Genomic DNA, 14,134 nt, shown 5'->3' with positions numbered 1-14,134 from the left:
TTTTAGTTTTGATTACTGAAGTTTTCACGTGTGGTTACCACACTGCTTCGCTTTGCAGAATGAACACTTGTATGTTTGTAAATCTAAAACTTTAGCAATACCCCTTTCATCGCTCGTAAAAGTTAATTTAAAGACTGTTTGTTTTCACGTGCAATACACTTTGAAGTTCCTCTCTTGTAATGCTCGGTTTTGACTATAAAATTTCGAAACTAATTAAAGAATATGAAAGCTTATTACCGACCTCTAAACTGCATCAATTTTGGTAACGTTCTGTTATTCGGTACTTGCTTTACTGTTCGCACTATTTTCGTTATTTTTGTTTCATCTCTAGTATTACATAATATCTCATTCCAATGTAGGGCTGTAGTATTTTGCAATAAAAAGAAATTATTAAAATCCTAAAAGCTGTTTGTTAGCTGGTGCACAGCCTCGTGGTGCAACGTCAAATTTGCTGGCAGATATTGGAAGAGAACGCCACTGTTTCATTTTTTCTGACCTCATTTTAGGGGCGAAGCTCCTTATGGCTTGACTTGTGCATCCCTCGTAGTACGTAACCACCAGTAGCACAGACCCGAAATAGGTATAACATTTGACCTACAAGGTGGTGCCGGTGAGAGATTTCTTCTGTGTGTTGTTTAACAATAAAAAATAGTGCTCAATGTACATGCCAATGGCTGCTAATGGAGAATGAGAGACAGGAGCATTCGGCTTTTAGTCAACGCGCACGCTGCGATCCCCATTAGCAGCCATTGGCATGTACATTGAGCACTATCGGACAAGAAAGGTTTGCTACATTATACTCGCTGGGTGTAACCTCCTTAGTTTTAGAAAGGTTTAGCAAGCGTTGAGCCGCAGGGCCATGAATAGAATGAACTATTATATACCATGAATGAATTCAAGGTGGTTAAAGGGGGGAAACAGATACGAAGCGCAAGCCGTAAGAAATTAAAAGCTGAATCCTCCTTTCTCTCATTTCACATTAGCAGCCATTGGCAAGTACATTGAGCACTATCTGACAGAAAAGGTTGCTACGTTATACTCGCTGGGCGTAACCTCCTTGGTTTTAAAAAGGTTTAGCGAGCATTGGGCCGCAGTGCCATGAATACAGTGAACTAGTATATACCATGAACTCAAGGTGGTTGAAGGTAGGAAGTAGACCTGAAGCGCAAGCCGTAAGAAAGTGTGCGTGTGCCACCTCTCGTTTAGTCCTTGGAATGTCCACTGAACGGTGGTGCTTCTACATGGGGAATATACAATAAAAAGATGCGAGATGGTGGGACTTGGTGTGTTGAATAGATGGACGAACGGACACACAGACAGATGCATGGACGGACGCATGAACGGACGCAGGGGTGGATGCATGAACGAACGCAGGGACGGGCGCACGAACAGACGCATGGACGGTCACACAGACGGACACATGGACTGACGAATGCTTCACCCCACTCTACATCATTCACTCCGTGGATATGCTGCCAATTTTTTCTGACCATTTCTCTTATGTTTGCTTATTTAACACACTGTTGTTTGTCTAGAAAAAATATATCAAGTGGCATATAAAAACAGGAAGCCTCAGGCCTTCTATTGGCGCCAGCCAAGCATGTGGGGTTGTACTCCTTTGAAACGAATTTTATGAATGCCAACTTTTGTTCACTTCATTGCAGGCTCCTACTTGTTCTCCAGCAGCTTCATACAGCGTGAAGGAATGCAGTCGGAACTCATCGGCGACATTCCAACAGAGACCAGCATGATAGCGCAGTGCGCACACTTTTGGTACACCATCTCCGAAGACCCAGAGACGAGCCTTGAGGTGAAGTATAGCCACGTGGATTACGAATGCTCAAGAAAGAAGCGAGCACATTTGCAGTATTCACAAGTGAGCATGCCCCCCAAACATAGGCACATGATTCTATCATCTATCAGAGTTTCTCTTGCGGAATTCTAGCTTCACCTTAGCTTTTTAGTCAGCATTAGCGGGCGCACGCGCACTGCCTCGTAACATCAGCACCGGCTGACAGTGTGCTGTCACAGTGTCTCCCTAGTCACTTAGGAATGGCAGTGTAATATTGTTTAAAAAGTAAATAAGTAATAAAACACGATACATTGCTAGCGCGGTTACATGACGTGTCCGGAAAAGATGGAGCTGTGGTGCTCTGGTTTGGTTTCTAAGACGACCACGAGAGTGTACAAACATACGGACGGGTCCACTGTTGAAGGCAACACTTCCGAGTGCACCACGTCTGAAATTTGCTCTCTGACAAAATTACAGTGGCTTAGATTTGGATAGGACTACTGCTAGTTGCCTGTCCTGACTTCTTTTGATAGATTAGTGTCATCCACAAAATACTAACAGGTATAGGGACTGCAGTAGGGCAGGTGCTCCTTAGAGTGTTCACTTTAACAGTTGACGGTACTGTAGAGTGGTGAGCACTGTTGGGGTGAACACGTGACCGTGTGGCTGACCGCACTATCGACGCCGCGTAACAGCCATCGTAATTAACATTGCACATGCGCCGCGTGTGCATTGCGATACACTCTTTCCAGTGCACACACCACGTCATGCCTACGCTTGTCCATCGTCTGCTAGCCGCCACTATGTGTGTTAAGCTGATGCATTCTGCATTTTAATTTAGTTCTTTCGGTGAAATTTTCAGTAGTTCAAATGTAAACTGTTCTATATTCAATTTTGCATTCGCGCACCAATTTTTAATTCAGATGGACCTTGATATGCAGGACACGCCACCTTTTTGCCGAAAAAGGAAGTGTGGTTATACGACGAACAAGCGCATATACATGGCATGCAACATGAGGTAGGAAAGAGTGCGCGGACGAGCACATGCTGCGCAAGTGCAGTGTTTCAGATGGTGTGTGTTACGTGGCACTGACAGTGCTGTTGGCCACGCGCTCGTGTGTTCACCCAAACAGTGCTCACCGCTGTACCCAGCTAGACAGCAATGATTTAGGTGTCTTCGCTGGGCAAATAAATGCCGCACATTTGAAAAAAAAAACACAATGAAACCCGTCAATGGTACGGTTGCAACACTGAAATGCGTGCGCTTATGTAGTCGATGTCTGCGTTTCCCATTTAGGTCCAAGCTCTGGTCGGAATGGCCCCTTTCACAAGAACTGTTCTCTGGAAGCAGAATGGCGGGAAGTCACTCTCATGGCAGCAAGGCCGCATCGCCGTGCCTCGAAACAGAAACGTGAGATATTGCATAACGACAAATTATAATAAAAAAACGAACGGTGGCACGGATGCCTCTAATGTGGACGCGTTGCCATGAGCATCTGCTGACATCAAATGCATGAATAGAAAAAAAAAGTGGAGTATGCTGGACTCTAGGTGAACATGTCGATGTTAAACAAATATTTAAGTTTACTGCTTCAAACTTCAAGACAGAAATTTCAGAAAACGGGGCTCTAGCATGCTCAATGTCTGATGAGCGTTGAAACGCCCTGCATATGAGTTACCGGTGGCGCATGTTCTTTAAGAACAGTTTGAGATTGCTGACGAAGCATCTGGGATGCACGCTGTTACATAATGAATGCACTCACACACATTTGCACACCAGTGAAAAATCTGTTGGTATGTGCAGTGGTTTACGTTAATTGTTCTTCACTGTATGAGATTTTCCCTGTATTAGAACTGGCACTAACGAATCTTGTGCACAAGTCAGAGCCTCTCTAAATAAATAAGTTTATGAACTTTTCAAGAACTGCATTCTTTCGGAGAGGCAGTTTCATGCAGGTGATCATGTAACACTAGCAGCACACTTCTTTAACAATCTCAGTTTTATATAAATTTGAATTGTTACATTCGTATGATAATGTATCCTGAGAACTCAGTGTTTGACAGTCCGATGACATTTACATTGTGCGGTGGTAATAATACTGGAACATCAAAGGAAAATTTCTAACAGTGCTCACACCATCTCCGCTTTCCCTCACGAAAACACTTTGTCAGGGTAAGCCTAGGCTAATTGGTTATTTGCTTGTGCAATGGCAGGTGGTTATAAGCAATTTGGTGTTTAAATGAGGACTGACATAATCATGCAGATGCACAATTCAAGCGCAAGTCACGAATGGAAAATAACCAAACAGTTGGTCTTCGCACAGAAAAAAAGCGTGCGACTATCCCATAATACTTTTCAGGTGAACGACTTGATGAAAGTTGGTTGCAGAAGGTGTTACTGCTTGCGTAAACATTATAGCTATTATTGTTAGAAATGGTCATTGCACGTGCGGTTTCATTTTCTGTTGTATGTATGAGTTTCTGAAGCTATGATGTACATGTCGGCATATTGCGATAAAACAGAATAAATGATTTACTAAACGATGGTTGGTAGTCGTTGACATGAAATGCTGCCTTTCTGACAGAAACAGATAGAGGAAAATGAAGAGAGCTGTTCTTTCAATGAATCCTCATGTCATTTCAAGGTGGTCTTCGTTGGTATCATTGGTGCTGCAAAGACGTCAGGCTACGTGGCACTTGATGATATTTCTATTGTGCACCAAGACCAGTGCGTACCCCTACCAGAAGACTCTGAAGCTCTGCCGGCAAGTGAGTGCTCTAGGCTGTGTGCATGAAGTTTGCATGTAGAATTTTAAGCAACTTCTGTGTGCAGCACACTACAAAACGCATAAAATTAAACATTCCTGCCTTTTGTGCATATTTTGTATACATGTGTGCAGTTGTATACGCACCACCGTAATGTTTTCTGTTCAATATACAAGCTTTATTATCAGGAAAACGTTGCACAGTTTTACCGCAGAAAAATTCTGGGTGGATAGCAAATAGAAAGTAGAAGAGTGGTTTGCGGCATGCCCCGATGTCACCTGATCACGATGTGGATGAAGGAAACAGTCGGCTTGTTCAAAAGATGTCGTATCCGCTCTAAGCTGAGTGGTAAATGCAATTAAAAGACACAGGCCACTCCGATGTCACTGCTTCAAAAAAAACCCAGTTTCTTCAACAGCTGCTTTTTATCACTTTACACCAGTGACGTCATAGGGCAGCACACTAGTGCTTGGCCTGAACAAAAATAACAATAACCCTACATCTTTCCTTTTTTAAGAAAGTATTGCAACACAAAGCAAAAAAAAACAAAGCAGCACGAATTGCAACAACACAGAACTGTAAGCTGAAAGTGTCAAGTGTAGCCGTATCGCTATAGCAGCCTTTTAAATGCGAAGCATTTCTTAGCGAACTTCAGCGACTTTGAACTTATCTAGCTATCTAGCCACATACGACTTTTAGCTCTCCTGGTCGTTTGAAAAATGGTATTAATACCAAACTTGGTATGCCATAACATTACTGCATGAAGAACATATTTGACTAGTCATAACATGAAAATCATTACATTTCGTGAATGTCATGATTTACATTTCATAGTCCTGCAGCTCTTTCGGTGGTTTCATGCACATGGCTTGTTGAAAAACTGGTATGCTATGACATGATTGCATGCCAAACACAAGCGATCGACCCTAACATGAAAATCTTGGCATGTGTCTCATGTAACAACATGACTACATGCCACGCTAATGATGTTCTCGCGGCCGTTTAGTGAGCATCACATATACCGAATTTGGTATTACAGAATGTGAATGGATGGCAAAGGTATGTGACTGGTTCAAACATGATAATCATGAGATGTGTGTCATGTAACAACATGACTACATGTCGCACTTATATAGCACTGGCAGCCCTTTCGCTAGCTTCGCTTATACCAAATTTGGCATTGGTGGACGTGAATGGACGACGAAGGTATGTGTCTGGTGCAAACATGATAATCATGAGATGCGTGTCATGTAAAACATGACTACATGCTACGCTCATGATGCGCTCGCGGCCGTTTCGCTAGCTTCACATATGCCAAATTTTGTATTACGTGGCTTCAATGAATGACGAAGGTATGCGACTGGCGCAAACATGATAATCATGAATGTGACCACATATCACAGTCAAGGCGCCAATACATTTCGACGTTACGCAGTGCGCGTGCTCGTCGGTGTTCATTTCATCGCATCGCGCCGGTGTTGCCACCCCAGGCACCAGTCTTGCCATATACTCGCAGGTGCGCGCCACGCTGCGTTGCTTTGACGCATGCGCATTTCAGCGCGTCCGGCATCCCTCCGTCACGAAAAAAGGAAGGCGCAGTGTTGTTCAGATAACACATGGGCGCGAAATGCAGCATGTCTCATTTCGTGCCCGTTGCCGTCGGGCCATGCCGATGGACGCTGGTCGCGCCGGTCGCGCCTGGCGTCAGACTATAGAGTGCTCGTGTTTTGCTAACGTAGCGTCGCTGTGCCCAGCGTGCGCGTGCGTCACCGCTACATCGGAGTATACTGAGCCCTTCATGATGCCCTCGCAGCCGTTTTGCTAGCTCCACATATACTAAATTTTGTGTTACACGACGTCAATGGATGACGAAAGTATATGACTGATGCAAACATGATAATGCTGACAAGCGTGTGATTCCAAAAAATGACAACATACCACGATCCTAGCGCACTCGTGGCCGTTTTGCTAGCTCCAGATATACTAAATTTCGTATCACGTGACGTTACTAGGTGACGATGGTAAATAACACATCCAAACATGATAAACATGACACGTAAGTCATGTACGGCATCATTTACCTCCATCTCGTAACCTTGTGGTGATTTTAAAGTGACATATCACCCTTCCTCATTCGTGCTTCGCATATAATCGATTTCCACTGTACGTGCGATCTGTCCATTTCTTTTCTCGACCATAGCGTGTCACATAACGACCAGGTCTCCCGCTATCCGAGGAAGCCATGGTCGTTGAAATGAGCGCAGTACGCTCTGCCGATTCCTTGTGTCCTTGAGATTGCCCTGCAGTGTTCAGATTCGCTGGAAAGTCATAAGATGGGTCATGCACGCAGGTTCGTTTACTGTATCTAACCAATGCCCTTCTATTTCTTTCTACCTCTATCCCGTTGTCTGTCCGCACCCGATGCAACCAAGGCCGCTGGACAGGACTCAGCACCGTTGCTGGAATTTCGTTGTTGTTTTTTTTGTGCATACTCGATTTCCGGGGACAAGTTCTGCTAACAGTTACAGCATGACGACGGTCGTGGTTGACCCTTTGCTTATTTAAATAGCTTGTCCTTGTATAGGAGGCTTCAATGACTGCTCGCCTTTGATGGTACAACTTTTTTCGGGTGTACATGGAGTGTAGAACGTAACCACCTGCCCATCAACAACTGGGCGGGACTTGTACCCACGGGACCAGGAGAGTTCATCTACGCTTGGAGGGCCAGGTAAGACGATAGTTATAGCGCGAGAACAGAACGACGACACAGAGACCAGAAGGACACGAGCGCTCTGTGTGTATGTGTCGTCGTTCTGTTCTCGCGCTATAACTATCGTCATGTAATACCAACTAGCCCAAGCTGCCACACTGCCAGGTAAGGGTCAGCAGATTTTTCCAACATTCGTTTTACCGTCTGCACTGTGCGTTTGGCTTCTCCATTCGACTGCGGGTACCTGGGACTGGATGTGATGTGACAGAAGCCATAACTTCTTGCAAAGAGCGCGAATTCTGCAGACGCGAATTCAGGGCCATCGTCGGTTACTACCAGTTCTGGGATCCCATGGCCAGCTAATATACTCTTAATTTGAACAATAACCGCCGCAGGGTTCGTGGAAGATAACAGGGCGAGCTCCAGATATCTTGAAAATTAGTCTATGACCGCAAGGTACGTTTTTCCATGCAACTGGAACAGATCAGCTCCAACTTTGAACCATGGCAAGCTAGGAGACTCAGACGACATCATGTGCTCGACTTTTCGAATGCGTAGCCTCGCACACTCTCGACAACTGTTTACCAAAGCTCCCAGCTAAGTGCTGAGACCGAGCCACCACACAGATGCTCGGATCACTGCACGACAATACAGAATGCCCCAGTGACCCTCATGGAAAGAACGGAGTACTGCACTCCTTCCGTTCTGAAGCATGACTAGGCGAGACCCATGTAAGAGCACACCGTCACATATTGTAAGGTTTGCTCTCTCTGACCAGTAAAGGCACAGCCAACTGTTCACTTTATCATAACGCGGCCAGCCCTCCCTACAATGCAACTGAAGTTGTCTGCAGGTGTCGTCTTGTTCATGCGCCAACCATATCTTGTTCCAGTGTGCCGAAAACCCACATTCACTGACACAGCATAGAGAAACATACATAAAGAGTGGACACTCCCGTAGGGCCTTGCGGTCTAGCTACAGCGCTGCTTTCATCAGCCCCGAGTAGTTGATCAGACCTGATAATGTTTTTAGCACAAATAAATAACAATTTTTTTTCCAACGCTGGGATTCGAACCCGTATTTCTATGCTCCGAAAGCGAGTGTCTTTACCACTAGGCTACAGACTCATGCTTGCACAAAGCGGATACACGTGCAGTGCATCTAATTCACATGAATGTGCCTCTTCGATCAAAACGAACGCAAAAGACAGCACTTTCTACTTATGCTTTACTGTTTTCTGTTGTAACGCATCAAATGTCCTCCGCGGAACATGATGTAGAGTGGATATGAAAACTTGCACAAAAATAATAAAAAAATTTCTTCCCATAAATCGCTGCGAAATGTGGGTATTCAATGCCCTTATGAAGAGGTTATTACATGTCGTAACAAAGAAGTAAAAGTGAGGATGGGGGCGCCATCTAGTGGTTGGTCGGACTCTTTCTTTCTGGGCCGCGAAAAGGCTCCAATGACCACTCTTTATATAGTATATTTCTTTATGGACACAGCCTTCTGCATGGCTCTAAACTTCGCTGCAATCTATTTCTATCTCGCCCAACTCTACACATGTTTCCGCACAAGGTGCCCGAGAAAAGGCGTAGGCAGTGCCAATCTGCTTTCCAGGGACATGGCAGACTGAAAATCACAATCGCATGAGCCTCCATTGGAATCATTGTATTCTAAGAGGAAGCACATCAATAAGTGACTGTCCGAGTACCCATACGAGCGGTTTGTGGTCGGTCTCAAATTGAAATTTCAACCCCATTGGAAAACCTTCCAGCCATTCCGCTGCACACGTCAGCGCAAGCGCTTCTTTTTTTGTTTGCGCGTACGGTTGTTCTGTTGGTGTTAATGAACGAGAGTGATACGCACCTGGCCGCCTTCCGCCATCTGACTTCACTTGCATAAGCACACAGCCAAGACCGAATGACGACGCGTCGGCGGACGGAATTGCGCGCATCTTAGGGCCAAATTTGGCGATGCCAACTGTTCAGCGCAGAGGTGACCAATTGCCTCAAACACTCGAACAATTTTTTTATGGGGTGGGTCCCTGTGCCACTCATGGTCTTTCTTGAAAAGACTGCACAGCGGTGCCGATACATCAGTCATATTGCTCACAAACCTTGCCAGATAGTTGATCATGCCCAAAAAACCTGCGGACATCAACACTCGATGGCGTAGGCATTTTGATTATGGCTCCAACTTTCTTAGCATCTGGCCTGATTCTGGAGGCATCAATCACGTAGCCTAAAAACGCCACTGCAATGACACAGAAAGAACATTTAGCCAGATTGACTGTCACCCCGGCTGCTACCACAGTTTTCAGCACTTTTGGCAACCGTTCCTCATGTTCATGCGTAGCTCCGTAAACCAATACATTGATTGATTTGTGGGGTTTGGCGTCGCAAAACCACCATATGATTACGACAGACGCCGTAGTGGAGGGCTCCGGAAATTTCGACCACCTTGGGTTTTTTAACATGCACCCAATTCTGTGCACACGGGCCTACAGCATTTTCGCTTCCATCGAAAATGCAGCCGCCGCAGCCGGGATTCGATCTCGTGATCTGCGGGTCAGCAGCCGAGTATCTCAGCCACTAGGCCATTGCGAGTAAACTAATACATCATCCACCAAGTTCACCACCCCTTGGAGGCTAGTCAATATTTCTGCTATTCTCTTTTGAAAGTACTCTGGGGCCGAGGTGATACCAAACGGCATTCGCTGTAAGCAGTACCTACCAAATGGTGTGATAAATGTTGAGAGCTCTGGACTTTCTTTAGCAAATTTTACGTAATGAAACTCTGAGTTGGCATCCAATTTTGAAAACCAGGTGGCCCCCGCTAATTGCCCAAGGGCATCATCTACTGTAGGAAAGACAAGCCGTTCGCACAGGACGCTCTTGTTTAGCTGGGTTAGATCCACGCAAATTCAAACTTCACATGAGGGCTTGACCACTGAAACTATTCCTGCACACCATTTACTCGGACCGCTGACCTTCCGTATGACGTGGCTTTTGACCATTTTGGTGAACTCTACTTTGATAGAGTTCTTTATTGTGACTGGTATCTGCCGCGATGCGAGAATTGCGAAGGGAATCACTCCTTGTTTCATGCGAATCGTCTATTTCCCAGACATCATGCCCAAACCAGAAAAGAGCTTCGGATACATGTACTCGTACTGTTGATCTTCAATCACATCAAGAAATTTGACCCCACAAAGAGTTTCAAAACCTGGAAGCCCTAACAGAACACACTGCAGTGACTCTACATCGTACAATGTTTGTCGCGTTCTTTTGCCTTTCCACACAATATCTGCTGAAAAACAGCCATTACCATCAAGGCCTAGGTTAGCAGCACTTCTCAGCAAAACCTGTGACTTGTTAATACAAGACGGTATGCCAGGGAGTTCGGGTGGAACAACAGTAAATTCCGCTCCTGAATCAATTTTAGCACTTACGCGTACCCCATTGATAGACACCGCGTATGGGGCATTTGAATCGTTAAGTGTGCCAACAAAAAAGTTGTCAACGTCGCCTTCTAGTGCAGGCACGCCCACCTGCTTTTCGGTTCTCTTGAGGCATACGCGAGCGAAAAGTCCCTCGATAATGCAGTGGTTGAAGCGTGCTGAGCGTACTGGGCACTGTGATTTCGCGTAGCTTGAAAGTCCGCAGAACTGGCACTCTTGCCGTCGCTGCTGGCCCTGCGATGAACGCTGGAGCATCTGCCGTTGCTGTTCTGGTGTACCATCCTCTTCGGTGCTACAATACTCGCTTGATGTTCGTTGGACCGTGCCAAATTCACTAGTAGTGGCCTTTTTGCTGACGGCCCGGAGTTACAGTTGCTACCGGTGAACTGTTTTCTTGAGTCTGGCCTTCGCAAGAGCAGTCGCTAGCGTAAGGGCAAAATCTATCTGGAGTGCTTCCGACAATTGTGCGTCTTCCACACCAACAATGAATATGTCGCGGATCATTCGCTCTCGAAATTCAGCAAATTCACAGCGGTCGGTGAGCTCGTGAAGGGCGATCACGAAGTTGTCTGCGCTTTCTTCGGGTTCTCGCTATCGGTGATGGAAATTTGCGCTTTCGTAGACTATATTCTTCATGGCCCGACAGCGGGTGTCAAACATTTTCTTCGCTATCTCGTAGCCTCGAGACTCCTCTTCGGTAAGACCGAGAGTCTCAAACATTTTTCTGGCCTGCCTGCCCATGGTGTACAAAAGCGTTCGCACCTGGACTTCCTCTGTTCTTTCGTTGAGTCCCGGTGCATAGCGGTAATCATCGAATAACATTATTCACTCTGGCCATTTGGAAGTTCGTTCAAAGTTGAACGGCATCGGTGGCGAGACGCCTGCCGCTGGTGGGGCTGTGATCGTGCCGGACACACGCAGGGTGAGTGCCGCAATAGCAACTCGGAATGTGAGGCTCATCCCACTTCTGACACCATGTCGTATTCGTTCTAAGCCGAGTGGTACGATGCGATTGAAAGATACACGCACTCCGATATCACTGCCTCGAAAGAAACCCTTATTTATTCAACAGCCGCTTTTTATCACTTTACACCTGTTACGTCATAGAGTAGCACATTATTGCTTGGCCTGAACAAAGTAAACGATAACACCACGAAAGAAACTTTTATTTCGTTGAACTTGTAACAAAAATTAAGACAGCGTCCCAGAGATTCACATTGAGAAACCATAGCTGCGTGAACATTTGTCAGCCGTTGATAAAGGCTGATCATGATTTCGACATGCCGTACTTTATGCAACATGCATCGAACTTTCCAGTTTTATTACTTGCAGTCACACAAGCTCTGTATTAAGCTTGACTGTTTACGTCTTTTGTGTAATCCTAACCGAAAAATCCACTACAATCGCAAATAATCTCACGGAGCCTAAAACGACGCAGAGTTTTTTAGAAAACGAATTTTATTGGAGTGAACTTCTCGGCAACAAGTGCAAAAATAGAAGGAATACAAGTGGCGAAGGAACAGACCACCAGTCGACGTCGGTGAAAAAACGAATGTCACTGCGCATCTAGTGTGAGCTTTTTATACCTTGCCGTATTTCTCTCCACCAACATTCATTTACACAGATAACGCTGGTCTGATGGTGACAGAGTGAAACATTCTCCCTATCAAATGAGATAGGCCGAGGTGGGAGATAAACATGACCTTTGCACACAGCACATTATGGGTGCGGCCCTCAACAGATAGCACAATCGAGAGCAGCCAGATGTCAGCCACGATACACAAACGAAAAGGCATAGTTAGCTGCACCCCCCCCCCTTTTTAAAAAAAGCATCGGCCCGATGCTATAATGAACAAGGTTGTCAAGAAATCATCTGGCATAGTAAGGCTTAAACCTTACCACGTGGACAACTTCTGGCCGCCTGCGTCGTCGCCGGGGACAACCTCGTAGATGAGTGGGCTTACGCGTTACTGAATTTTATAGGGCCCGAAGTACCGACGCAGGAGCTTCTCACTGAGTCCGCGACGTCGGATAGGGGTCCAAACCCAGACAAGATAATCTGGGTCATATTCGGCGTCACGGCGTTGGAGGTTGTAACGTCCAGCATCCACGAGGTGTTTGTCTGATGAACACACTCGAGCAAGCTGGCGGGCTTCTTACGCGCGTTGTAGGTACCCTTGGATGTCGGTATTGAGGTTATTGTCTTCTGCGTGTAGAAGCATGGCGTCGAGCATTGTCGTCGGCTGTCGCCCCCAGACAAGGTCGAATGGGGACACTTGAGTAGTTTCTTCGATAGCTGTGTTGTACGCGAACGTGACAAAAAAGAGTACGTCATCCCACGTCTTATGTGCAACGTCGACGTACATAGACAGCATGTCCGCGATCGTCTTAGTCAGGTGATCGGTCAACACGTTCGTCTGCGTGTGATACGCCATGGTCTTCCGGTGATCCGTGTGGCTGTAGTTCAAGACCCGTTGCATAGGGCCTGCAGTGAATACCGTTCCACGGTCCATGATCAATACTCCAAGAGCTCAATGTCGCAGCACCAATTGGTGGATGAAAAATTTAGCGACCTCTCCTGCTGTACCCCTTAGGAGCGCGGTGTTCTCTGCATAGCGTGTCAAGTAGTCCAAGGCTAATACCATTCACTTGTTCTCGACCCGTCACATGGAGAACGGTTCAAGAAGGCTCATGCCAATCTGTTGGAAGGCAAACGATGGTATACTGCAATTTGCTGTAGGAAGCTGGTGGGTCTGGTAGGTGCCGTTTTTCGGGGCTGGAAGTCACGGCAGCTCCTGACGTAGTAAGTGACGTTGAATGTAAGATGTTTGCCCTTGGTATTTCCCAGTGTGCGGGCAGTGCTGAGCTACCTCCATGTGGGGTTGTCGTGACAGGGGGCCAATATTTTGTCGCGGAGACCAGTGGGGATGACGAGAAGGTACTCTGTTCTTGTTTTAGGGTCGAAGTTCTTCAGCAGCACTGAACTTCTCAAACCTAAGGCTGCGTAGTTGCGCCTCAAACCCTTGGCACTGCGTCGTTGTGTCCTTCGAGATGTTCGATCAGGGCGCGCAGCTCGAGATCAGCATGCTGCTGAGTGGCAAGGTCACTGTCTGTCGCTACACCAAAAAATTGGCGAATCCCACATACAGCGCGAATCGACGATATGAGAAGTATGAATGGGAAATATTGATATGTCAGCACAACGTTACGAGGTGGAGGTAAATGATACTGTATATAACTTCCGTGTCATGATTATGCTGTTTGTATGTGTCGTTTGCCCTCGCCATCTATTCACGTCACGTGATGTGAAATTTAGTATATTTGGAGCTAGCAAAATGGCACCGAGCAGGCTATGAGCGTGCTATGTTGTCATGTTCTTACATGACACGCGTGTCAGGATTAT

General features: G+C 46.1%; 1 protein-coding gene across 5 annotated transcripts in view; it reads left to right on the top strand.

Annotated features, from left to right (window-relative positions):
• Positions 1 to 14,134, top strand: part of LOC142796382 (MAM and LDL-receptor class A domain-containing protein 2-like) — a 154,586-nt gene that overhangs the window by 50,169 nt on the left and 90,283 nt on the right. For 4 of the 5 annotated variants that reach the window (XM_075886850.1, XM_075886846.1, XM_075886849.1 and 1 more), the window contains 3 exons: positions 1,665 to 1,876; positions 3,090 to 3,203; positions 4,438 to 4,561. In XM_075886850.1, the coding sequence (XP_075742965.1) occupies positions 1,665 to 1,876; positions 3,090 to 3,203; positions 4,438 to 4,561 (450 nt within the window). The remainder of the gene's footprint in view (positions 1 to 1,664; positions 1,877 to 3,089; positions 3,204 to 4,437; positions 4,562 to 14,134) is intronic. The other variant, XM_075886847.1, reaches the window with a different exon arrangement.

The sequence above is a fragment of the Rhipicephalus microplus genome, chromosome 2 (assembly GCF_043290135.1).
Source record: "Rhipicephalus microplus isolate Deutch F79 chromosome 2, USDA_Rmic, whole genome shotgun sequence".
Taxonomy (NCBI): Eukaryota; Metazoa; Arthropoda; class Arachnida; order Ixodida; family Ixodidae; genus Rhipicephalus; species Rhipicephalus microplus.
The sequence above is the reverse complement of the archived record's forward strand: the minus strand, read 5'-3'. Positions and strand labels throughout refer to the sequence as shown.